This window comes from Equus asinus, chromosome 12, assembly GCF_041296235.1.
Source record: "Equus asinus isolate D_3611 breed Donkey chromosome 12, EquAss-T2T_v2, whole genome shotgun sequence".
NCBI lineage: Eukaryota > Metazoa > Chordata > Mammalia > Perissodactyla > Equidae > Equus > Equus asinus.
The window spans coordinates 83,679,750-83,706,245 of record NC_091801.1 but is presented as its reverse complement, the minus strand read 5'-3'; the positions used below and the strand labels follow the sequence as shown (position 1 = coordinate 83,706,245).

The 26,496-nt window shown below is 57.6% G+C and overlaps 1 protein-coding gene across 34 annotated transcripts in view; it reads left to right on the top strand.

Annotated features, from left to right (window-relative positions):
• The window catches only part of TSNARE1 (t-SNARE domain containing 1), a 169,445-nt gene that overhangs the window by 76,704 nt on the left and 66,245 nt on the right, over positions 1-26,496 (top strand). For 17 of the 34 annotated variants that reach the window (XM_070481740.1, XM_070481732.1, XM_070481733.1 and 14 more), the window contains 3 exons: positions 2,555-2,629; positions 3,146-3,202; positions 12,760-12,921. In XM_070481740.1, the coding sequence (XP_070337841.1) occupies positions 2,555-2,629; positions 3,146-3,202; positions 12,760-12,921 (294 nt within the window). The remainder of the gene's footprint in view (positions 1-2,554; positions 2,630-3,145; positions 3,203-12,759; positions 12,922-26,496) is intronic. The other 17 variants (XM_070481735.1, XM_070481736.1, XM_070481730.1 and 14 more) reach the window with 3 other exon arrangements.

The window sequence follows — 26,496 nt, the reverse complement described above, 5'->3', positions numbered from 1 at the left end:
GGCAGATGTTAGCTCTGGCCTAATCTTCCTCAGCAAAAAAAATACACTGAAAGAAATGTCATAGAAACGGGAGTCAGTTTTCTGCAGACCATGGGGCACAGAGCATGCCTGTCTTAGCTCAGGACAGAAGCCGCGGAGCTGTGCTCTGAGTGCCTGGCGCCGCTCTGCTCACGATTTAATGATCGTGGTGTGGGTTGTTGTTCAGGATGAGAGTCGGGCGCCTGGCCTGGACTCGGGTGGAATCAGTGCCTGTGGCTCTTCACGTGAGCAGCCTCGCCCCACAGGGCCCGGTGTCTGCAGCGGGCTGTCGTGTTGGTCTTCAGGCGAGGCCTCTGCGCCTGTAGCTCTGTTCTCTGTTCCTTTGCCCATGCCTGCCTTCATCCAGTCGCTCCTTTACCCCTTCATCCTGAGTTAGACGACGTGCCGTGCTGGCTCTCAGGCTGCGGTGACTGGCGATCCTGAGAGGTGTCTGTGTGGAGCAAGGCAGTCAGTTCACGTGGGCTGTTTTCCCGGGAAGTTGATGCCTCGTTCAGTCCAGTTCAGTGTACGCTGATTCTGGGCCCACTCTGTCTTCGACTTTGTGGGGTATGGACACTTAGATAAGACGCGCCCTTTAAGTTGTGGAACGAGGTCGAGGCCGTAACAGCCCCCCCGCCCCCCTGGCATCAGAGGTCTACCCCAGGCCAGGCGCTGCGCGGAATCTTTGCTTCACTGTCTCCCTTAGTCTTCCTGGCACCGCAGTCGGCGTTCCTGCCTCCTTTTCACAGGGAAGGAAGCTGAGGTTTGGACAGGGTCCTGCCCAAACCACCCAGCCAGGCAGGAGCTCCAGCCGCATGTGAACTCTGGGCCTTCTGGGTTCAGAGCCCAAGTTCTCACCTCTGTGTATGCCATGAGGGCCAGGAAGTCAGAGCTTGAGCTCCTTGGGCATTCAGAGGGATCACTTTCAGCCTAATATATCCTTCCTTCTTTCCGTCCAACCTCCAGCCCTGTCTGTGCATCCACTACTTACCCACCCATCTACCCACCTATCCCACCCTTCTAAGAACTCAAAAAACGTTTGTTGAACACCTGTGCTGTGCCAGATGCTGGCAGAAGGATACAAATGAGGTCCCCCTTTGAGGGTGTCACGGTCCTGTGGGAGGACAGCTTGGCCGGGCAGGGCTGGCCTTGCTCACTGCTCTCGAGGAAGAAGGGCTGTGCTGGTGCCGGGGAGCTGAGGGACTGGAGCGCTGGGGAGGGTTTGCTCAAAAGTGCTGAAGAGCTCCCCGGGCTCTTAGCTCTGTCCTGGGGCACATATGTGGGGCCGACTACAGAAGCCTGACCCGGGTGCTGAGATGGGCTCTACGGAGCTGCAGCCATCATGGAATCATCAGGTCCAGAGACCATCGAGTGCCTGTGAAAGGTGTGCCTTGGAAAGCGGGTCTCACTGAAATGTGGCTAGCCTGCTGGTGCAGCCGTGGCCCGTTCTCATCTGTGGGCTTGCATGGTGGTGTGTGGTGGCAGTGGAGGAGTGGGCACCATGCCCAGGGGCCAAGTTCACACTGGAACTACACAGAACCCCCCCAGGGAGGGTGGCCTTAGCCTGTGACTTGAGAATGGCCAGGGCCCTCCTGGGAGATGATGAGAGGTGCTGGGCGCAGGAGGGAGCATGAGCTTTTGTCTGTATCCTGGTCCAAGGGCCCTGGGCACCCGTGTGGCTTCATCTGTGCCAGTGCCGCATACGAGAGATGAGGGGTTGGGGCCCCTAATGGCCTGGTGGTGTTCACGCTAGATGAGAACGGCAGTGCCAGGTCCCAGCCCTTGTTTGTTTGTTCCCTCTTTTGACAGTATGTCTTGAGCATCAGCTCTGTGCTAGGCATCATTCTGGGCCCTGGGGTACAGCGGCAAACAAGACAGTCGAGGTCTCGTTCCAGCGGGAGGATGGGGGCCCTGCAGAGGGGAGGGAGGGTGCGAGGGCTGAGATTTTGGTGGCAGGAGGGATGGTCTGACGGCTGCGGTTCTGACACTGGTGATGAGATGCAGTCCTGCATGTGATGAGGTGCGTGGGCTCTGGGATCAGAGGCCTGGCCTCAGGGTCTGGACCCACCACCTGTGTGGCCTTGAACAGGCCACTTAGAACTTGAGGCCAAGGTCTCCTGAGCTGTCAGATGGGGATCACAACTCTTCTCACTAAGTGGGCTGTTATGGGGACCACACAGGCATGTCGTGTTAGAGCTGTGCCTGGCTCAGTGGTCAGGGTTGAAGACATGTGAGATTGGGCGGTGATGGTGTCCGCAGACGCCGCCTGTGTCTGTGGAGCCTGTGCTGGCTTTTGAAGGGGTGAGGTGATGGCACTGGGTTGATGAAGGACATGGGGATGAGCCCAGTTCTAACTGCTGAGGAGGCAATGACGGCAGTGAGGGTCATGGTGGACGGAGAGGGGAGCCTGGGGAAGGTGCTGCCAGGAGGAACAGACGGTGCTAAGGGTGTCAGGAACTGAAACATGTAGAGATGGAGGGGGCTCGGGCGCAGGACAAAGCCCCAGCCGCCTGTCTCAGCCACTTTCTCTCTGCAGCAGGAGCGTCTTCAGCTGGACCGCCTGAGAACTCAGCTCTCAGATGCTATTCAGCGCTATGGAGTGGTGCAAAAGGTGAGCTGCCCTCACGGGAGGGTGCTGGCCACCTGGGGTGGACCTCGGTCTCTTGAGCACCCACTCTGGCTATCTTGTCCATGGGTTGGCCTGGTCCTGTCCCCCAGAGCAGAGGAAGGGCTGGCCTTGTGGACGTTTGACAGTCACCAGAATCCTGCTGGCACAGCCTTGGGGTGTGTGCAGTGAAGGGTGTTTACCTTTTGGTGCTGCCTATGAGGCATCCTCACGGCGGCTCCTTGGAGATGGGAAGAACAGGTGTCACCATTCTGCCAGGCGAGGAGACTGAAGCCCCTAGAGTTTATGTGCATGGAAGGAGGCTACCCAGCAGAGGGTCGGCAGAGCCTGGCCAAGCCCCCTGCTGTCCCGAGTCCTGGGGCAGCTGCGTTCTCTCTGGGAGCTGAAGGCTTTGCTGTCACCTGCTGTCCCGTGTTCCTTATTTAGTTTACCTGACTGTTCTCCTCTCCTCCTTCCCTTTTCTCTTCTTCCTGTCTCCTCCTCTTGTACTTTTTCCAACAGAAAATTGCAGAGAAGTCCAGAGCACTGCTTCCCACAGCGCAGAGGGGTGGCAAACAGGTGAGTGCTGAGTATTTGCTGTGGTTGCTGGGCGTTGAGGGGCAATGCAGAGGCCAGGGCCCTTGGTGCTCCAGGGAAAAGCAGGAGGACCTGAGGACAGGGGCCCCTGATAAATAACCTTTGAAAAATAGGCGTTTCAGTCTTAGGTCTCTGGCCTGGGCTCGACACAGGGTAAGCTCCCAAATAATGATTGCTGACGGTTCCTCTTGCTGTGCAGGACTAACTGGTGTCAGACCAACCCTCCTGTGAGTAGAAACTGATAGGAAACCCAGAAAAGAGGATAATTGGAGTCCTAGATGAACAGGAGGGAGAGAGAATGGACAGAAACAATATCTGAAGGGGAAATGGTTGAGAATTTTCCAAAACTGTCCAAGTACTTGAAGCCACCGACTGAAGAAGCTCTATGACAAGTAGGAGAAATTCATCCTGTTTCTTAAAGACCACCCTTAGTCGCATTGTAATAAAATGTTGAAAACAAAGACGAAGTAACTTTTTCACATCAGATTAAAGCCTGGGAAAAGTCACATGATTTTAAAGGAGTATAGGACTGACAGCAGACTCCGTAAAGGAGACAGTGGAAGTCAGAAGGCAGTGGAAAGACGTCCTCAAAGGAAATGACTACGACCCCGGGCTCTGCATCTGGGGAGGCATTTTTGTGAAATGAAAACATTTTTAGAGAAACGAAACTAAGAGAATTTGTCATCAAGAGAACTCTCTAAAGTAGAAAAAGGAAAATGATCTCAGATGGAGGCACAATAATGGAGGAAGGAATGAGGAGCACTGAGAACAGTAAAATGTGGATGCACCTAAATTCGTGTTGACTGTTGAATAATAATAATAATGACTTGTGGGGTTCGAGATATGCAGCAAATGCAAATACCCGGACAGCATACGCAGAACACACAAGGGATTTAAATGGTGTTAAAGTGTTGTAATGTCCTTGTGTCACCAGAGAAATGACAGAAATACTAAAGGTGGACTAATAAGCCAACGAGGCATGTTGCACTAGGTGGGTAATACCAAAAGGACAACACAGGAGTATACACTGTAAAATAAGTTAATAGAGAGGAACATGCGAAGTAATAAAACGAAAACTTGGTTAATTTAAAAGAAAGCAAAATAAAAGTAAAATCAACAAAAACAGTTGGGAAAAATAGGAAACAAATTATAAGATGGTAGATTTATAACATTTATAGTTATAGTAAAATAGACTGACCCCTCCAATTAAAAGGCACAGATTATCAGACAAAAGGAAAAACCTATCTAGTGTTTACAAGAGGCACACGTTAAAGATAAATCCAGAAAAATGTTGAAAGTAAAAGGATGGGAAAAAAATATACTGTGAAACTACTAACCAAAAGAAAACTGGTCAGCTGTATTAATATTAGAATCAGTAGATTTCACGTGGAGAAGGTATTGCTGGGGATAAAGAGGTGTTTCATAAGGATAAAATGTTAATTCGAATGGAAGATACAATTCTAAATTTGTATGTACCCAATAATGTAACCTCAAAATATGTAAAGCAAAACTGACAGTAATAAAAGGAAAAATAGTAAATCCACAATCATAGTTGGAGATTTTGACACCTCTCTCTAAATGACTGATAAAATAAACTGAAAAAAATTTAGTAAGGATATAAAAGATTTAACCAATGCTTTTAATCAATACACTTTGAACTAATGGCTATTCATGACACCATAACCAACCACAGAATATATATTTCTGTCAAATGCACATAATGCTTCTGCTGGACTATAAGGTAGGTCTCAACAGACTCCAGAGGATTGGCATAATGCTGCATGTGTTCTCTAACCAGAGTGCAATGAAACTAGAATTTGACAACGAAAACAAAATTGCCAGGGGTTGAGAATGTAAAGAATACAATTTGATGAAATAACCCATTGAATCCAAGAAGAAATCACAGTGGAAATTAGAAATAATCTTGAACTGAACAAAAATGAAAATGTAGCAAATGAAAACTTGTGGGATGCAGCTAAAGCAGTGCTTAGAGGGAAATTTTTAGCTTTAAACACATTTATTAGAGGAATGTGAAAATCAGTCATCTAGTTCTTGATCTCAAGAAGCTGGAAAACAACAAGAACAAATTAAATCCAAAGAAAATATACAGGAAAAAGCATAAATCAATGAAATATAAAACACATTCACAGTAGACAAATTCAATAAAGCCAAAAGTTGGTTCTTTAGAAGGATTAATAAAATTGTGGAACCCTTACAACATTAATCAAGATACAGAGAGAAAAAACAAATTACTAGTATTAGGAATGAAAGTGGCTATATCATTACAGATCCTACTAATTAGAAAAAAAGTAATATGAAGATATTATACATAACTTTATGCCAATAAATTTGATAACTTAGATGAAGTATAAATTTTTTAGACAAAGGTAACTTACCAAGATGTATAGAAAACCTAGAAAGCCCGATATTTATTAAAGAAATGAAATCCCTAATTAAAAAGATCCCACCAAGAAAACTGCAGATCTAGATGGCTTTACTGATAAATTCGTCCCAATGTTTGAGGAATAAATAATACCAGTTCACACAGACTCTTACAGAGAATATAAAGAAACGGATGACATCCCACCTCACTTGATGAGGCCTGAAATCCCTTGATTCCAGATTCTTAGAGGACATCACACGGAGGAACATGACATTCTCTCTTGGGCATACAAGCAAAAATCCTAGCCAAATATTATTAATAATAATGAGCTACATCTGGCAATATATAAAAAAAGGTAATACATCATTATAAAGTAGGCTTTATTCTAGAGATCCAAGGTTGGTTTACATTCAGAAATAATTGGTGTAATTCACCATGTTAATAGAATAAGTAAGAAAATCTACATGATCGTTTCAGTAGGTACAGAAGAGTGTTTGGTGAAATTCAGCACCCACCCAGGGGGCTCAAAACTCTCAGCAAACTAGCAATAGATAGGAGGGCCCTTGATCTGAGAGGGGTCTTCGAAAGTCCTACTGTTAGCGCCCCTCTTACTGTCTTTTCTCCTGAGAGTGAGGGCGAGACATGGAGTCTGGTGCTAGTCCTTCTGTTCCTCATTGTGCCAGAGGGCTTATTTGGTGCAGTAAGGCAAGAAGAAGAAAGAAGAGGAAGAGACTGCCTCGCAGACAGCATGGTTGTGTGACTAGAGAATGTGGGTGAATGTGCAGATAATGTAGCATTAATGCTAAGTGGCTGTGACAGGATGACTGGCATCAGGTCGGTATACAAGGAGACATCGTCTGTGCTGTCGGAAGACGATTTGGAAATGAAATGTGGAGAGTGGTACTGTTTGTAACAGCATCAAAACTAGGAAGAAGCGTCTATTTGGGAAAACATTAAACATTAGGAGAAATTACAGAAGATCTGAATAACGGAGGGGTATACCATGTTTATAGGGTGGAAAACTCAAGACTTAGAGATGTCAGTCTCGCCGAGTGGACCTGCAGACGCAGTGCAATCCAGACACAGACCCCAGCCGGCTTTGAGAGTGTGTGAGAATGGTTAAGCTGAGTCCAAAATGTATATGGAAATCTAAAAGGCCCAAAATAGCGAAGACAGTTTTGAAGAACAAAACTGGAGGATTTACACTCCCAGGCAGCGGAACGCAGTATGAGACTGGAGGAGTTGAAGGTGTGGTATTTGTTGGAGGCTCGAGGAGCAGACCAGTGGGAGCAGAATCGGATCTAGATGCGGACCCGCATGCACCTGCTCACCGGGTTTGTGCAGGGTGTCCTCGTGCAGTGGGAATGGAAGGCTTGTTCTGGGCTCCATACTGGATCAGCTGGATATTTGAGTGGAGCGAATGGCAAGTACCAGTCCAACCCCCTGCCCCTCCAACCCCCTGCCCCCTGCATCTCAGGACCGGGGTCACTGATGCACCTGCGGTTTCCTCACCGAGAGAGACCGCAAGATCAGCTTCCACAGTGGGCGTGGTCCCCCGTGGCCAGCAGGTCCCTCCTGGTGGCCGACACAGGGCCCCTGACCTGCTCACACCCCGCTTGTACCGCAGCAGAGGGACCTGGTCCCTTCCCTGCAGGGGACAGATAAAGCAGTGGGTTGGCCAGGTGCTGGACGACGCACATGCTGTAGCAGAACAAAGGAGGGTGCCCTGGGTCTGAAGAGGGCCAGACGTTCCCCCACAAGGCGGAGAGGCCAGCACAGCTGTGAGGGTCCTGCTCCTGGTGAGGAAGTGCTCCAGGCCCACGGCCCATGCTTGTGTGGCTGAGGGGGCCGGAAGACTGCATGCTCAAGACTGCCATTCCCAGCAGATCTGTTACCCCAACTCGCCCCATGTACAAAAACACCCCAGCTGGATCACAGACCTAAATCCCAAAGATAAGGCAATGACGCTTCTAGAAGACGCCATAGGAGGCTATCTTCACATCTTTATGCTAAGCAACTGTTTCTTATGCAGACAAAAAAGTACTAACTATAAAGAAAAAGACTGATAAACTTGCCTTTGTTAGGATCAGTACACCCTTAAGAGAGTGAAGAGGCAACTCTCAGAGTGAGAGAAGGTATTTGCACGATGTCTGGAAAGGACTTACATCCATAATATATAAAGATCTCTTACAAATCAATAACGGAAAGGCAGACAGCTCAATTCAAAGACATCAAAGGGCAAAAGGCTCAGGCAGGCACATCGCAAGAGGGGACGTCCTGATGGCTCGGGAGCCGTGAGCATGTGCTCAGCGGGAGCCACTGGAAGGCAGAGTGAGCCCACAGTGCTCTCTTACTGCACACCGCCTCATGCTCACCAAAATAACTAAAAAGAACAAATCCACAGTCTGTGCTGCCAAGGCCGACTCAGCACAGATTTCTTCCAGCGCCCTGTGTGCTCCAGCTGCAGCGGCAGAGGTGTGCGTCACCATCAAGGCCAGCAGGCAGTTCCCTAGTGGCATTTCCCCACCAGGCACAGGCCCGGAGCTGCCCCTGGCCTCTGGGCCCAGTTCCTTTATTTAATTTGGGGGCTGGGGGAAAGATTACTGCAGTCATGCTGGTTCTGGCATTCTGGGCTTGACAAGCCTCAAGAAACTTCGTCAGCCAACAGATAGTCATTTGCTAATTGGAGAAATCAGTGACCGGCCTTGGGTTACTTAACAGAGGCTGTCTTTCCCAAGCCTGTGCCTGCTTGCGTCCTGACCATGCCCTCCCCCCAGGGTCATTTTCCTGTGCCGATCCCAGGGCCTGAGAACCCTTGGGTCCCAGGGCGGGCCACACTGAAGACTGCTGTGCATCCTCCCTGAATGCTGTTGGGGTGCCACCTCTTCCCACGGGAAAGCCCTCGCGGCCCGGCTCTCCAGCAGTCACGCTGCATTGTGGGTCTCCTCACTGTGCGTCAGAACGGGACCCAAACCCCTGGCCTTGCAGGGAGGAGAAAGCCGCCTTTGTTGGCTCCTCTGGAGCTGGAAAAGCATCACACGGCCGTCCCCTCCGCTGGCCCCAGCGCCTTGCCAGCAAAACCCTAATCCCGGCCTTGGAGCTAAAGACCCAAATTGGGCCTTTGTGAGGGGAATAAAGGGGAGCTTTCTGGTCCTCTCAGGAGAAGGGCTGTGGCGGGATCAGGGCGTCTAAGCCATCTCTTCCTCCGTGTCTCTGTCATGAGCCACTCGGGGCAGGCGGCCTGGTGCCTGTGGAGGGGAGAGCGTGCAGGGGAGCTTCAGCTGGAACCCCAAACTCCAGGGCGGTGACACGTCACATCCTGCGGCACTTCCTCCAGCTGGCACATCTGGTTCCTTGTGTCTGGTCGGTAGTGGTTACTGTGTGGGTGTGCCATCGGTTTTCCAGGCCCTTCTCCTATGGTAGGGACTTGAAGTTCCAAATGGGTGGGAGCGAGCATGCTGGTGTTTCCGTCCCTGGAGCACAGGCCAGGGCACCCCGGGCGCTCTTACCACGCGGCACGATTCCATTGACAGGGAAGCTTTTAGGAGCCTGTGTGGGGCGGCCCAGGCCAACGGCATCAGAGTGGGGGCAGGTCTCTGGAGCAGGACTGAGTGCCCCGTCCTGGAGCAGGCCGCTATTGGGAGGTGGTGGACATACTGGGCGCATGCCCTCGGCGTCCCCCGCCCAGGCAGGTGTCCCACGGCCCAAAACTCACTTGCAGACAGCACGGTTCTTCCTGTTCCCCGTCTGGGGTCTCACCTCTGTGTGCACCTCCTGATGCTGGTGAGGTTGGCTGGGGCCTCACCCCTGCATCTCGTTGGGACATGTCAGCCCATTTTATGAAGTGAAGCCTGGCTTGGAGAAGTTACAGAACCTGCCGGATCACACAGTCAGCAATGGAGTTAGCTTTTCCCATCCCCTCGCCGCCGGTGGCTGAGGGCGTGTGCGGTTAGCTGGAGAACAAGACACTGTCCCTTCTGGTGGGAGTGAGGCGTGTGCGGGCAGCTCCCGGCTGGGAGACAGGACGGTCAGAGCGTGGTGATGTGTGCTAAGTGTGCATCCTGGGCCTCGGGGTGTGGTCACTGTTCCCATCCTACAGACAGGACGCTGAGCCCCTGAGAATGTGTGCAACTCGCCCAGGCCTCCCTGTGGTGCCGGGGCTGGGCCAGGACCTGTGGTGACTCCACTCCGCAGAAGCTTGGTGGGGGCGGGGTCTGGCTCAGGGCCAGCCCCTCCCGCTCCCGCCGCCTGGCACTGCTGGCTTCCTCCCGCCCACGCCGGGAAGGGGAGGTGATAATTGCCGCCTTGGACGAGCAGCGCTTGGCAACAGAGTTTTTAGATCTTTTCTCTTACATTCATCTATCCACGTGTTCATGTATTTAAAGGCCTGTGCCGGCGCCCGGAGGAGAGGTCGCCTGTGTTAATGTGTCACGTAGGAAGGACATCGGCTTCGGAAGGAGAGCCGGGTTAGCCTGCGCTTCTCTGTGCGGCCAGACAGTCGCCCTCTTTAACCGAAAATGAGGGAGCCCGCCTCGCACAGCGGTGAGCGGAATGAGAGAGAGCGCCTGGTCCCACGCCTGGTCTGCCTGGCAGCCCCAGGGGCGGCAGTGGTGATGGCTGTCCATACTGTTGGTCCCGTTACCACCAGGGCCTCCCACAGGGCCCCACCTGGACATGCCCCTTTCCTCCGTGCAGTCGCACACGCGGCTGTCACAGCATCACACACCCACCCTTGCTGGCTTTTGTCACAAATGTGCTGAAATTCTGACCTGTGCGATTGGTTGTTTCTGTTCCTTGCCGAGTGCAGGGCAGCGCATCCATGTGGGAGCTCTTGCTGTCCATCTGCTCTGTCCCCGGCCTGCGCAGGCATACCGTCATGGCCTCTGAAAGTGTTCAGGAGGGATGGGAGACCTTTCCCTGGGCTCCCCCTGCCACCGTGGCCCGGCCCGCAGGAGTGGGGCCTGTGGCAGGACGAACACAGTCCTGTAACTGCCACCTGCAGAACCCTGCTCACTGGGTCTGCAGGCCCAACCAGCCCAGTGGCCCCTGAAACCCCAGAGTCCCACACGGCACCTCTGCTGGCGTCAACCTGGCTAGCGCTCTGCCACGAGACCACCCTGAGTTCACAGTGGGTATGAAGGTGGGCTTCCTTTCAGGCAAACCTCAGGGTCCCATGATGAAAGGACAGCAGAAAACAGGAGCCTCTGCAGCTCCTCCCAGAATGGTTGCCGTGGAGAGCCCAGACACGCACAGCAGCAGACAGAGGGCTGCACACCATATCCTGGGCTGCATTTCAGCCCTGTCCCCGTGGCCCGTGCTCACAGTGGGGGCTCAGCCAGAGTTCTGGACTTGAGTTGGGTGAGTTGGGGTGGCGGCTGTACCTCGCCGTCCGTCCGTGTGCCTGGCACTGACTTGGGAGGATCCTCCAGCCCCTGCCTCCAGGACGATGCTATCTCTGGGCCGGAAGGAGGGCGTTACAGTGAGCACCCTGGACTGAACGAGGGCGCCCACCCTAGGCACAGGGGAGAAGTGAGGAGGTGCCCCATGCGCTCAGGGCATGGAATTGGCCAGGGAGGAAGCTGTTCGAGCCGCGGGCTTCTGGTGGCCCCTTCCCCACCCCCGGGCTCAGGCGGCACTGTCCTCTCTCCAGGTTTCTGCCCTGGCGCTCCTCTTTGCTAGAGTTGGAACCAGATCCCCAGCTTCAGGTCCTGGCTCTTCCAGCCTCGGTGTCCGCATCTATAAGATTGACGCATGGCTCCTCCTTGCAGGGCGGTCGGGAGCATCAGTGACAGCTGGGTGGAAGGAGTGTGACACACGGGAGACAAGGAACACTGGCTGCCAGGCCCTCCTCCTGTGGCTCTGTTTGTCCTCTCTGCCTTTTCTTGTTGCCCTTTTGATTTCACACGAACACACATGCGCATACTTTTGCACATACACACATTCACATAGCCATGACATTCACGCACAAACACAGCATTCACATATACACTCGCGCACACACACCCGATGTGAAGATAAGCCACTTGGACTGCGGGGAGGGTGGGGAGCCGGGAGCGGCGTTTCTGGCTTCCTATTGGGGGAGGGGCTGTGGGGTGCAGATCAGTAGTTTTCGTTCTTGCACATTCTCAGTTAAATTACAAATGTACATGTGGAGCCGTGGCTCTGGCGTAGGTCCTGTTCCTGCTCCTCCCCTCCCTCACCTCTCTGGGCGCCTGGAGTCGGGGCAGGCAGCCCCGAACCCCCACTCAGGATCTGACACTTGAGGGGAGGATGTCAGCTCACTTGTACCCAGATTGTCCCATCGGAGAGCAAATTGAGTTCATTGAAGGGAAGAGCCACCATTTTAGTGAATTTCAAAATTTGGTAAATTAATCAGTAAAGAGTAAAACAACGTGGGGCCGGCCCAGTGGTGTAGCGGTTAAGTTTGCGCGCTCTGCTTCGGTGGCCCGGGGTTCACTGGTTCAGATCCCCGGTGCGGACTTAGCACCGCTTATCAAACTGTGCTGTGGCGGCATCCCACCTATAAAATGGAGGAAGATGGGCACAGATGTTAGCTCAAGGCCAATCTTCCTCAGCAAAAAGAGGAGGATTGGCAGTGGGTGTTAGCTCAGAGCCAATCTTTCTGAAAAAAACAAAACAAAACAAAAAAAGAATGAAACAACTTGAAAAAGTCCCTCGGGCTTGGTCAGGGATCCCTGGTGTGAGTGAGGGGGGTCATGTGAGGAATACCGTCCCTGGGGGTATCTGTGCCCGCTGTGTGTCGTGTCCACACCTCATGTTCACAGCCCCTGCCTGGCAGCCACACCTCTGGCCTGTGACTGGGACATAGGCTGAAGGGCAGGGGCCCAGTGGCTGCCTCTTCCTGCTCCCTGCCCACCATTTGCCCCAGCCCCTGGCACCCCATGGCCCTGCAGGGACCACCCCCCAGCGACAGGGCAGAGGCCCCAGGCCCACGGCCCCATCTGGGCTGCAGGGTCTAGGCTGCCACCTCCTCTGCCCTGCCTGAGAGCTGGACCCTGGGGGCTCGCAGATTCCCCAAGGCTCTGGGCACCTGGGAGCTGAGGCCCAGCCTTGAGGTGGAACCGGGAGGAGGACGTGGCCTGGGCCTGGTGGCAGTGAGGTGCGCTGGTGGTCACAGCTCTGTGTCTGTCATCAGCAGAGTCCCCGGGCCCCTTTTGCCGAGCTGGCTGACGATGAGAAGATCTTTAACGGGGGTGACAGCGTGTGGCAGGGCCAGGAGCAGGCCCTGCTTCCTGAGATCACTGAGGAGGACCTGGAGGCCATCCGGCTGCGTGAGGAGGCCATCCTGCAGATCGAGGTGAGGACCCGGCATATGCGTGTGCACATGTGCGTGTGTGCGAGTGAGCTTGCAGGTAACTGTCTCTGAGTGCTGGAAGTGCATTTACAATGCGGCAGTTGGGTGGCTTGGCAGGGACACGCTGGCTCTGTGGGTGGTGGTGGTCTGGGCCCCTGTGCGTGGTGGGGTCTGAGTCCCTGAGTGTGTGTAGCTGTGGGCACTGGGGTCCAAGTCCCCACCTATCGCCATGGCGCGCCCCCTCCTCCCTCTGGGTCTCCATGTCTCCAGGAGGAGGAGGAGCAGCTGCTCTCCCAGGGTCTGCCAGTCCTGAGCTCCCAGGGACCAGATTTCTGGAATGAAGGTTCCCTACAGGCAGCTTTGTCTAGATAAATAGTGACTTGGGCAAGCTGGTAAACTGAGTCACTACTTAGGACCTGTTGCTCTGTCTACAACAAGTAGATCTTACGTCCTAGAAGGAGGTGGATGACCCATGGCAGGCAGGGTTCGGCCCCTGTATTTCTGGGGCCCCTCCTGCTTTGGCCTGGTGGAGGGGGGCTTGTTTCTCACGCCCTCAGTCAGTGCCCCCACCCTGCCCACGCCCCACGCTCACTGCTCAGAGAAGAAGGCGCTGTTCCAGGCGGCCCTGGCAGGAGGCGGCGCAGAGCTGCTAGTAGAAGATGGGCCTCCCTCTTGCTGAGACCATCCAAATGGACCAAACACACACAGACACTCACACGCACACACACACTTTTGTCCCTCTCTGTGGCAGCAAAACCTGCTTTTCCCGGAGAAGCTGAGGAACAGATCCAGGAGCTGTCACCTCTGGTGACTTGGGGTACTGGGAGGCCCAAGAGGTGGGGGGACTGCTTCTTCCTTTAGCTCAAGAACTGAAAGCCTCTTAGGAAGAGCCCCCAGCAGCCCCTGGGGCACACCGTGGGCTGCTGGACCGCCTGTGCGTGGTGGGATGAAGGGGGCCGAGGAGGGGGCTACTCTCAATTGACTTAGCGTTGTCCTGGCATCCAGGGAGTGGAAGAGCAGGTGCCTCCTTGGGCCCCAGGCATGAGGATGTGGGCAGGGAGAGGGCTGTCCCCAGGAAAGGCTGGGGGCTCCTGCATAGGCGGGGGGCTCACCCTGACAGCAGCGCTGCAGGGTAGGCCGTGGGGTTCCCAGGTGGCATCGCGGTTGGGGCTGGCCGGGGCCTTGGACAGCCTCCTGGTGGCTGACGGGCTGAGGGGGCAGACGGGCAGTCAGCAGCCCTGGGGTGGGGTTCCGAGGAGGGGAGCTTGGGCCCCGTGTGAGCGGGTTTCTCAGCCATCAGGCAGCCAGGCCCTGGCTGGCTCTGGTTCTCTAGGTGGTGAATACAGGCAGAGGGGCGGGCTTTACGGGGGCAGGGGGACCCATGGGGAGGCCCCTGCAGCGCTTCAGCTGAGATGAGGGGCTGGGCCCAGTGGGGGAGGGCCCGGGGCTCTGGGCCCACTTAGGACCATGTTAACATGAGGCTGGCCTGAGTCTGTCAGTCTTGTCTGTGGCCCTAAGAGCCAAGCTGGGAGTGAGTGGGGGACCGTGGCAGTGGCCAGCCTCGCCTCATAGCCTCGCTCTCCTCGTCTGCAGCACAGCAGCTGGAGAGCAGTGACATGGACGTCAGGGGCAGAGGTTTGGAAGGCAGCGAGCGCCACAGCTCCCTGCCTCCCTCCCTCCTTCTCTCCCTGTGGTCTTTGGAAATGGGAAAAATAAACACAAATTGTCACTAGCCTTTAGAAAGCCCTCCTCCAGCACATCTTAAACGTATGTAGCGAGGTGGGTGGGCTGAAGGCCACAGAGGCCCGGCTGGGGTTTGAAGGGCAGGCCGGTGTCCCCAGGCCCCTCCAGGATGACCTAGAGGCCAACTGCTCAGGGCTCTGGGGAGTTGTCTGTGCAGAGCCACAGCGGCCTGCGGGGGTCGGGCTGCGGGGCCTGGCGGGTGTTTTGGGGCCGGGGCTGTGGGAACAGCCTCGGGAAGACATGTGACGGTTCACGCCTTGGCTGGTTGCAGACTTTCCATGTGGAACTGAGCCGGCTCCTGACCACCCCCCGCTGTGTCCCCCGACTCCATCCTCTCACCAGCCCCCTACCCTTCCCCCGACACTGTCCCCTACTCCATCCCCCCACATCTCCGGGGCTTCTGGATTTGCACAGTTGTGTGCATTCACAAAGTCACGGAGGTGACACTTTGGGTCCAGTACTGTTTGGGGCTCTGGTCTGCTGTCAAGGACTTACTCTTATTGGGTGGGTGGTGGGGAGTGTGGATAGACGGGAAAACTGAGGCCCAGAAAATGGAATAAAGTCACAGTAGCGGGTTAACATCACATCTGATTCCTTCCTGCTTCATGGCCTCCGGCAGGCATTTATAGGGTGAACGCTGGGTCCCATGTAGGACTGGCGCTGAGGGTGCAGCTGGCACTGAGGGAGGTGGTGGCTCCACTTGCTGTCCCTTTCCCTCTCGCTCCCTGTCCCCAAGTCGTCCTGTGGGAGAAGACAGAGTGCCAGGTGAGAAGGCCATGTCCTGCTTTAGGCCCAAGGCTCCCCTAACTAGCCGGTGACCTGGAACTCACCACTTGCCTTGGTGGTTTCATCTGTGAAATGGGCGGCTCAAGGGATGGTCTCTTTCTCCCAGCCCCTGCCATCTCAGACCACCCGTGTGTCATGGCAGAGTGCGGCGGGCCCTCTGGGGGGCTGAGAGGGGAGCTCATGGGCGCTTTGGCTGGCTAGCAAGGGACCACCCGTGTGTCATGGCAGAGTGCGGCGGGCCCTCTGGGGGCTGTCAGGGGAGCTCATGGGCGCTTTGGCTGGCTAGCAAGGGACCAGGTGGTGAATGGGTAGGAGACTGAAGAGCAGGCGCGCCAGGCCTCCGTCAGGGGTTCTGGGCCCTTCCTCAGCTCAGGGGGCCCACTGGGACCTGGCCTGTTGGCTTCTGAGTGAGGGTGTCCTGCCCCCAGGGGATCTGTAAAGACCTCCACCTGACCTTCCTGGACAGCCAGCCCTCTGTCAGCACAGTGTCCTTCGAGACCCTTTGGGGGCTCCCCATATGTAGGCACAACATCCTGTGTCCCTTCCCTGTCCCGGACCCCCCTGAGACGGCCCCACCTCTCTCCTCCCCACCTCTGCCCCCTGGCTCCTGGGAAACCCAGCGAACCTCACCTGCTGCTCAGGGGCTTCGCGCCGCAGCTCCGGCCTGGAACCCCCTCCCCAGACCTCGCTGTTGCTGGCTGCCACCCCGCCCTGCTCTGCTCTCCACCCGCCTCAGCACGCCCTGAGGCTCTCGTCAGTCTGGTTGCTGGCCTAGTTACTGCCTGCCTGTCCACCAGAATAGAGACCCTTCTGTCTGTTACTGGGGCCAGTCCCCAGGTCCTGCAGTAGCTGGCTTGACAGATGCTTGTTGAATGAACCTGTAAAACTGGCCAGTCTCCCATGATGATAGAGGCCTGTCCTGCACCCCTGCCCAGGGCTGCCCGCCTCCAGGCTGGGTTAGGACCCCACGAGCAGCCTCTCGCCCTCCTGCAGTCCCATTTGGGGAGTTGCTCCCGTCCGCCATGGTCCTCACCTGTCCTCCCTCGGCTCACCGTCCAGGCGGGTCTCTGCCTGCTGGCGGGGTCCTGGGCCCACTTTTCGGCATTGTCACTGTCCAGGGGTGTGTGGGGGCCTGGAGCCTGTGGACACAGTGGGTACCCTGCTCCTGCCCCTCTCTGGCCACTGTGTGGGGTGCCTGCACCGTGCCGGCACCTGGTGCCCCTGTGCTTTCCCTGTTCTGTCCACACACTAGTCCCTGTGCCTGTGGCCAGATGCCTGGCCCAGAAGGCTCCGTGCACTGCCCCCACCCCTTGCCTCTGTCCAGCCCTTCTCATTGCACTCGCCCTGCAGAACTGCTTGGCCCTGGCGACGGGGGTGCCCCAGCCCAGCGCAACCCCACAGGCCTGGCCACTCACAGATGGCCTTTCCTGGCCTGGGCGCACGTGTCCTGGGGCCTGGTCTCAGCTGTCCTCTGTCCTGACCCCTGGCCTCCCGGGCCTGGACCATGCATGCTTTCCCAGCCTGGGCTCCATCCTGGTGTGCTGCCTGCCAGCCTGTGGCCAGGCCAGTTCCAGGCCTCTCTGGCCTCAGTTTCCCTCCTGGGAGAAGTACTGGGCCCTCTCTCAGAGGAGCTGCCGATGTGCGTGGAGTGCTAGGGAGAGTCGCGGGTCTGTGCCGTGGGGCTGTGCCGGGGTTGGAGGCCCAGCGAGACGGGCACTGGCCACACCCCCTCCCCCACCCCCTCCCCGCAGACCGCAGGCTAGGGTGGGTGGCCTCGTGAGTCCTGCGTTTCTCCATGCCATGTACCTTGGGCTTCTCTCCTTTCGTTTCCTCTAGGAGAGCAGAGTAGAGAAAGCGAAACCAGCCTTGGGCAGGGGGAGCCTGAAAGGCATCTGGGCGGTCGAGAGCTGTGTCCCTGGGTGCTTCAGGAGCCGGCTCGCTGCACTGAGAGCAGCCGTGTGTGGCCTGTAGGCTCCCGTGGTGCAGAAGACCTCTCTGGAAAGCCCCTGCCGGCTAGAGAAGCAAGATGGGAAGGCTGTGGCAGAGGGGGGCCCCTGGAGCACTGCCAGCTGGGGCACACGCGTCCCAGGCACATGCTCCCATTACGGCAGGACATCACTATGTGCTTCCTCTTGGTGGGGGCCACATGGCTGCAGCCCACATGGTCTGACCCCTGCCCTGGGCACCGCTGGCTGCTAACGTGGGACCCTGTGTCGCCGGGCCCCTCCTGGGCACACCAGGCTGAGGGGAGCTCCGCCTGTGCAGGAGCCAGGTCTTGGGGCCCCACCCACCTCGTGCCAGGCACCTGGCCTTCTGTCTGGGGCTCCTCCCCCTGCCCCTGAATCTGAGCTGGCTGGTCTCTGGGCTCCCAGCCTAGGCCATCTGTCTGACACTGGTTCCAGGTGGGCAGGCCCTTGTGAGGCTCCCAACCTCCCAGGACCCGGCGTGTCAGGGTGTCGGTGCTGCTGGGGCCGGTGCTGGTGGCTCGCAGCCTCCTGGCTGGCGCACTGTCTGGGGTGGAGAGGAGAGGGAAAGGCTGTTTCATCTCATTATTGAGAGCACGAGCTGTAATTGGGTTTGAGCGGCGCGAGGCTGGGTGCGCGCGGGAGGAAGCAGGACTGATGGGGTGTGCCAGGAGGTGTCTGAGCACCCAATTAAGTCCCATCCAGGAGCTGCTGCCCCTCCCCACCATGGGCCAGCGGGCGACCAAGCGGCCAGCAGCTCTGTCCGCGGGCTTGTCTGCTGCCCCTCGGCCCTCTGTCCGTCCACTGCAGCTGTGCCAGAGCTGGTGCAGACACTGCCAACCAGCCCCACCTCCTCTGCAGCTTGGCCCTCCCCTCCCTGGGGTCTGGCCTACAGGGCTGAGTCCCCATGCCCATTCCTGGGGGCCGTGTGCCCTCCATTCCGTGCCTCTGAACTGAGCATGTGGGGACCCTGAGAGGAGAGCTGGGGCCCTGCGGCCACACAGCAAGGCAGAGCCAGCACCCCTCTCATCCCTTCTGGCCTCAGGTCCCCTCTCTGAGCCCGTGTCCTAGTCCTATGGGGCAGTCAGAAATGGGGGGCCCTTATAATGGGCTGGGGTGCTTTGTAGACTGGAAAGTGGGGCACCCTGGGTGGCACTGTGGTGACACCTGGGCCGCAGGCGGAGTTGAGGCCAGGTGATGGAGCTGCCTCTCTAGAGGGGTAGGGGGGTTGCCCGGGGGTCCACATGAGACCCTGCACATTCTGAGCCCCCCACTGTGTCCCTTTCCAGGGAGCACCCCTCCTCCCAGAGGAGCAGAGGAAAGGGCTCCAGGGCCATGGGTGAGAGTCCCCCGGCTTCCTTCTCCTCCTGGGAACAAGGCTGCCCTTGGACCCATGTTCTCCCTTTGGCCTGTCTGTCCCCCAAGGCCGCCCCAGATGTCCCCACCACTGTGGCTGGCTCCCTCCGTGTGGCACTCGGGGCCCTCGCTGTTGCCCAAGATATTAATGGGGACCCCTGCTCCATCCTGGCGAGGCTGCCCCACAGTTCTGCCCATGGCTCGCGCACCCCAGATGCCAGTGGTGACTCCTGCTCCATCCTGGTGAGGCCACCCTGCAGCTCTGCCCCTGGTGCCCACACCCCGGATATTAACTGGGACCAGTGCTCCATCCTGGCGAGGCTGCCCCGCAGCTCTGCCCATGGCTCGCGCACCCCAGATGCCAGTGGTGACTCCTGCTCCATCCTGGTGAGGCCACCCTGCAGCTCTGCCCCTGGTGCCCACACCCCGGATATTAACTGGGACCAGTGCTCCATCCTGGCGAGGCTGCCCCGCAGCTCTGCCTGTGGTGCCTGTACCCCACATACTAATGGAGACCCCTGCTCTATCCCGGAAAGGCTGCCCCGCAGCTCTGCCCGCAGTGGCTGCACCCCAGATACTAACAGGGACCCCTGCTCCATCCTGGTGAGGCCACCCCGCAGCTCTGCCCGCGGCACCTGCACCCCAGATATTAACGGGGACCCCTGCTCCATCCCATGAGGCCTCCCTGCCGCTCTGCCTGGGGCACCCGCTGTGTTCCTGCTGCCCTCGGCTCTGCTGCCCTCAGGCGGGCTCTGATCCACGTCCTCCTCCGCAGCCCCCGGGACAGCTCAGTCCCGCCTCCCAGCCCCAGACTTCCTTGTTCCCCTCTGGCGGGGTAAGTCCTCGTTGTCCTCTGGGTGGGCTGCCCCTGTCCCTTCTCCCCCAGTGGGACCAAGGTCACCAGTGCCAGGACTGGGCCAGGGTGCCCTCTTCTCCTGCCCCTAGCTGACTCCCTGCCTTCCAGGTCCCTGTGGACACACGGCCAGTACCCATTGACAGGACCCAGTCAGCCGAGGTCACCCGTGGTCCGATGTGGCCTGTCACCACCAGAGCAGCTGGTTCTGGCGGGAAGAGTGGTCCCACTGCAGACAGTGGGCAGGGGGCCTGGAGGGGTGACGGAGGAGGGAGAGGCCGCTCCTGGACATGCAGGGCAGCTTCCTGGTCCCCTCATGGGGAGGGGGCTGGCTGGCCTCCGGCACCTCCTGGCCACAGGGGAAAGTGAGAGTTTGGCCCTGGGTCTCAGGCTCAGCCATCCCCCTGCCTGGCCACAGGACCCTGAGGGGGTCTCTTCTGGAAGCCTCAGGTTGTTTATCTGTAAAATGGGCACAGTGACACCAGTCTCTCAGCCTATTGGGAGGGTTAAGTGGACATGAAAGACCTTTGTTGGCGGGAAGGTGAAAATGCTGCTGCAGAGTTTAACTGCCTGGCGAGGCGCTCACCTGAGAAGGGCCCGGGAGGCTGGGGCTGGGGCTAGGGGTACAACAGGCTCCTTTGGCTCCTGCCCGTCCGGTCCCTCCCCCATGGGGCCCTGCAGCCCCCCCTAACTGAGGGTTAGCCCCCAGGGCAGGTGCTGTGGTGACGGGTGCTGAGGTTGCACCGAACCTGGTGCTGACGCCATCATGGCCCAGATCCTTCGGGAAGGGTTTGCGTCTTCCTGGGGAAGGAAGGCTCTCTGGTCTCCGTGGGCTGGGCTCTTCCCGGCTTCTTGGAGAATCCGGGTTTTTAATTTTATGTGGTCCAGCCTTGGAAGTCATGCAACCAAAGCTCTGCCGCATGCTGTTGGCTAAGGCAGATACGAAGGCCTGCCCCGGCCCAAGGGAGGGACCACTGTCCCCACCTCTTGAGGGACACATGCCAGGTCACTTTGTAGGAGGAGCGTGAGGGAGGGGAGGTGTATGGTGTGGCCATGTGCCAGTGGGGCAGCTGCACACCCCATGACCGTGAGGGACACGTGCTCCGCAGCCCCCCTGCGCCCCAGCCCTCGCGGCTCTGCAGATGCGCTGGCTGCTCCTGCCCCTTTTGCACTTGCCGTCCCGAGCCTGGAACCTCGTTCCCCAGGTGCTGGAGCACCTGGCTGCCTTCTACCTTCAGGTTTTGACTCAAATGTTATCCCTCTAAAGTACCCCCTCTGCTTTGTCTAACATACTGTTTAATTATCTTATTATTTATCTCCCTCCACAAGAATGTAAGCCCCGTGGAGGCAGGGATTTTTGTCTGTTTCAGTCGTCCCTAAGGATGCAGGACACTCTGGGCACTCAGTGACTATTTCTTGAACAAACAAATGGATGGTGGATGGATGGATAGTTGAGGGATGCGGGGTGTGTGGTGGGGGATGGATGGATGGGGGTGGGGGTGTCAATGGATAGGGCCTGGATGCGTGGCAGGTGAATGGATGAATAAGTCGTATGCATTGGGACTCCATGGAGATCTGTGTCTTAATGAAAGGGCACTGCTGCCTTTGTTCACATGCGTCTTCTCATCAGCCCACACAGCAGCCCTGGAGAGCGAGCACGCCTGTGTTACAGTTTTATCAGAGATGAAGCAGAGGCTTAGAGAAGTCACATCGCTTGGCCCAGGCCACGCAGCCTGTGTGGCAGAGCTGGGACTGGAGCCCAGGCTGCCTGACTCCAGAGCAGGGCTGTCCTACCCGTGATGTTCTGATGCCTACCTCTGGGTCAACCTCTTTCCCAGATGGGAGGGATGCAGGAGGTCACCGAGGCTGCCCCATGAGGTGGTGGCAGAGCCCAGGAGCCAGGAGTGAAAGGAGCCCGTGAGGCCCAGCTCCACTGCCCCCGTGTTACCTAACCCTGGTTGAGGTTGACCCTTCCTGTCTGGAGGGCCAGGCAGTGCCCAGTCTCTCTAGGGCAGGGGAGGTCGAAGGACATAGGCACGTGCCCCTAGCCATTGCCAGCATGGGCAGGCTTGCCAGGCACTGGTCCAACCTATTGAGCTGGAACCAGCGTCACCCGTCTGCCCACAGCCAGGTCACTGCCAGCACTGCTGTGTCTGCGCCAGCCTCCCCTGCTGGGTCTGTCTCATCTGATCTCACCTGTGGGGCTGGCGATCCCTGCTCCGCTCCAGAGTGGCTGTGTCACCTGACCCAGGTGCAGCACTCAGAGCCCACCAGCTGCTCTGTTGCCATGGCTACCTGGCAGGCCTAGGACGGAGGAGGCTGGGGATGAGGAGGGGGCCAGGAAAGGCCTCCAGGCTGGGCAGAGCCTCCGGGACCCAGCTCCCACCCTGTATTTGGCACTGTGCAGCTGGAATGCAGGGGGTGGTTGGTCTGGCTGATATCTGACTATAAATACGTGAATAAATCAAATAAAGTTTGGCTGTTCCATTAACTGGAACAGTTGTCTTCGTAGGTGGATGGTTGCCAAGATCCTAATTATAAGAAGAGATTGTGTGATAGAGAAAATGCAGTGGTATTTTCTTTCTTTTCGTTCTTGAAAATGAAGGGAACACACATGCGCACACGCACACACACACGGTCACACACGCACACTAAGGTTTTATTATGTCCCATGCAAGGTTGTTATTCTGCAGTGCCAGTAAAAGAAGAGAAAGAAGATTCCGTGAGAGCTTTTAATGAGTTCTAGTTTTAGAAGCAATCAGGAAAATAATTGCATGATTTAAACATTTACTAATTTAAGGTGTTTTTTTAGTCTCTCCCTTGCTCTCCTGCTCCCTGGTTCCCTGGTGCCCGCGGCCGGCACACGATTCGGTGTCTGCCACCCTCGTGCGTCACAACTGGGCTGTTCCACGCCCCCGGGGGCTCCATCCTGGGGCAGCTGTGCAGGGGCTTCTGGGCCCCCAGGGCAGGCCCCCTTCCTCAAGCCGCGACCAGCCTGGCCTTGAGCTCGAACTCCAAGACTGGGGACTGAACTTCTGCTTGGAACTGGGTTCCCGTTTCGCCTCCTGGTGGCTCCACCTGCCCTGGCATCCTCCGTCAGGAGCTGAGCCCTGCCTGGTGCCCAGGCACCCAGCACAGTGACTGAGGGGACACCATCCGTGCCAGCTGCCTGCGCCCAGACACTCCCTCTCTGTATGTGCTGCTCCCTGCTGCTGAGGCTGCCCATCTGCACCCCCTTTCATGGACCCCTCCTTCTCCTGGCCCGTCATCAGGTCTGCCCCCCGTCAGTGACAGGCCCGGCTCCAGAGCCCAGCCGCCTGCACCTGCCCTGTTCTGCTGCAGGTACGGGGGCATGGCCAGCTCCCCATCACCCCGTCCGTTCTGCAGACAAGCATTGGGTGCTGGGGTGAGTGAGATACAGCCCCTGTCCGTTCTCCATGGGAAGCCCCGGTGCCCGAGAGTGCTCTTGGAGGAGGAGGCACAACCTCCCTGCTCTGCCATGCGCAGAGGGCGGGGACCGCACTGCCCTGCATCCAGGGCCTTCCTGCTCTCCACGACTAGGACAGTCAGCAGGGCGCAGGCTCCAGCCCCAGATCCTTCTGGCAGGAGGGAGACTGAGCCCATAGGCTGATCTGGCCAGGAGCTGGGGTTCTGGGGTCCCCGTGCCCTGAGCAGCCCCTCGGAGCCAGCCTGAGATCATGTAGGAGGCTGCTGCCTGGGGATCCAGGAGGAGTCTGCGGGTCCAAGCTTGCCACCCCCTTCTGGCAGTCTTGTCTGCTCTGGGTGGAGAGCACATCTTGCTGACCCCTTCAGGGTGGCCCAAGGCCAAGGTCAGGCTCCAGCGTGCCTACTGGTCATCCTGGTCCCTGCACAGTGTCCCCTTCACCCTGCCCTCGCTCCCGCGGCCTCAGACCAGCTGAAGTGCGTGGCCCTGGGGCACCCTCACACTCATCCCCCAACGTGTTTGCTGATGTGTTTGAACAGGGAGAGTCTTTGTTCGGAAGTAATGCTGCGGGGGCGGTGGGGGGCTCTCGCCATAAGGAGAAGCTGTGGCTGTAAGGTAGGCGAGCATCTCTAGACTTAGGAAGAGGGGTTCTCTCCTGCTGGCAGGAGTGAGCACAGCCGGAAGGAGCTGGGTGTAGGGGGGTGAAGGGGTGGCTGGACCAGGGTGTGTCCGAGCCCCAGGGCAGCTGGCTCTCTGAGGGACCCAAGGCCGGGCCTTGTGGGAGGGAAGCTGGGCTCACAGTTGGTTGTCAGGCCTTTTGTCCCACGGGTCAGGGGACAAGCTGTTGAGCCCCTCGTGTACAAGGCACAGATTGAGAACCCGGGGGTCTGTGCCTGGCCGTGTCCTGGGTGAACAGAAGGGGTCCTTGAATCGTGTCTGAGTCATGGGGGAGGGCCCTCTGCAGAAGGCGTTTCCTGGAGTGCACAGGTGGGGCTTCTTAGCGTTGCTGTTCCTGGAGCCCAGCCTGAGCTTCTGTTCAAGATGAATGAAATTTGTCAGAGGGGCCACGGATCTGAGGGGGGGCTGTCTGCTGAGGACGTGGGGCTGGCCTTGCTCCTGCAAGGTCTGCTGAACCGTCTGCTGAGGGGTGGGCGCAGGTCAGCAGTCTGGGCCTCAGGCTTTTTGAAGAGGGAGAGTGCAAATGAAAAAGGGCCGTCCATGTGGAAGGTCCTGTTGATTTCCAAGAGGGCAGTGAATGCACAACACTGATGGTGAGTTCTGGACGCTGAGATGCTGGTGCTGTTGGTGGCACTGTCCAGTGTGGGTCACCCCAAGTAAGGCCCCACCTCCCCTGTGGCTCCACCGCCCCCAGAGTGCCCTGGGCATTGGAGCACGAGCAAACACCTTGTGTCTCAGCTCACGCCAGTGGACCGCATTATTGCCACTCCCAGGCATCTCTGCTTGGCTAGCCAGGAATGGATGGGAGCCCCTGGCAGCAGCCCACCTGGCTCTGTCTGTCCCACTCTGGACATGGTCCTGTGCGTGGTCCTGGCAGGTGTTGCTGGTGTGGTTGAGGGGATGGCAGGGGCCTGGGCGGGGCACCCCAGCCTGAGAGGGCCAGCCGGTGCCGGCTCCTGGCAGCCATCCTCGGCCTCATCCAAACAGCACTGACTGTTCGGAGGGCTGCTTGCTACAGAAACCTCCTGCCCGGAAGGGGCCACGCCCTGGTCAGCGGCCATGGCGCCAGTGATTTTACAGCGAGTTGGGCAGTCACTTTGGCCACTGCATCTCCAAAGGGGGCCTCCCCTGCTGGACTGCGGACCCCCCATTCCCTCATGGGCTGTCCCAGGTTATTGGGGTTGATGCTGCTCCAGACAGGAAGCACCCAGTGCAGTAGCTGTGTTCACACCAAGGCCAGGCCACAGTGATTTACAGCCACTCTGGCTTCCACCCCCACCCTAGCAGGCAGCCTGAGGGTCCTGGGCCCCCAGGGGCACCGGGCTCATGTCCCTGCTCAGAGACACCCCTCCCTCTCCTCTCCATTGCCAAGGCTGTGTCCCTGTAGGCTGGGAAGGGCCACAGGCAGCTCTGACCAGCTGAGGCCCTCAGCTGCCACGCTCGCGTGAAGGGATACAGCCTGCACACGTTAACCCTGCACGTGCAGGCAGCTGCACCACCTGACCTTCCCGCGAGCAAAGCCCGGAGCCCCTGGGTGCTGACCACGTGTTATAACTGCCAGGGGTGCCCTGCTACCAGCAGTGACCCAGCGTGGTGGGGTCCAGGTGGTAGTGACCTGGATCAGGTCAGCCCAAACTTGGGAGTAATGCTGGCTCCAACCACTACCAGCCATGTGTCCTTGGGAGAGTCCCCTAACCCCTTGGTGACTCAGTTTCCTCATCTGCCCTCTGAAGTGGGACACTAGCAGGTGTGTTCATACAATGTGGGGAGACTGAGTTCCCTTAGAAAGGCCCCCACAAGTCCCTGAGTCCAAGGACACCCAAAGCCAGGCTCATGTGAGAGAGACCTCTGTTGACGGCAGGCCCAGGCACACTCAGGGGCCAAGGTCAAGCCTGGTGTGTGATCAGTCAGTAGCCAGCCTATGATGGGGTTGGGGCCGGGACCTGTAAGTCTGTGGAGGTGGGGCCGGTCTGTCCAAGGCCTAGCTCAGCCTGCATCCTTCGTCTTGTGACCTTGACTTCTCAACCTTAGCGTGGAACCTAAGTTTGGCCTTCCCAGCCAGCGGCCTCACCCAGGGAAGCTGTAGTGGGATTTGACGGATCCCAGAAATGGGCCCAGGCCTGGGACCTCCCAGAACCCACCCATCTGCTGCCACCCCTCAGAGTGAAGACCTGCAGGCCCCAAACTGGCCACCCCCTTCCCGGCCGTGGGCCCTGTTCCCCAGCGTAGCCGCCCTCCCTGCCCCATGTTCAAGCCCGCTCATTGAATTGCAATTGATAGCACGTGTCAGTTTAAGATCATGCTAATTGCTTCATTTCCCAGAACACTCCTAAAAAGAAAATTAATTTCCCTGTAATACTTTGCAGTGGGGTCAAATGACCTTTGCAGAAATCAATCTAGGCTCCGAAATGAGCTGCAGAGTGGGTGGGCTTGGGCAGCGTCCCCCTATACCCACTCCCGGTCTCACAGGCGTGCAGGAGCCTTCCCTGGCCTGGCTCAACCCTGGCCACGTGCCAGGCTCCAAGGAGCGAAGGGTTGCTTTTACCCAGGTGATCAGTGAGGAAACCTGGCTCCAAGGTGAACGGCTTTGCTGAGGGTCATGTGGCTGGGCAGTGGAGGAGCTGTCCCCTGCAGGGCGGCAGTCAGAAAAGGAGTAGGCTTTGTGTCAGTGGGCACAGGTGCCAGTCCCAGCTCTCCCCTTTCTGAGAGGCCCCTGAGGTCATGGACCCTCTCAAGCCCCCCCAACTTCCACT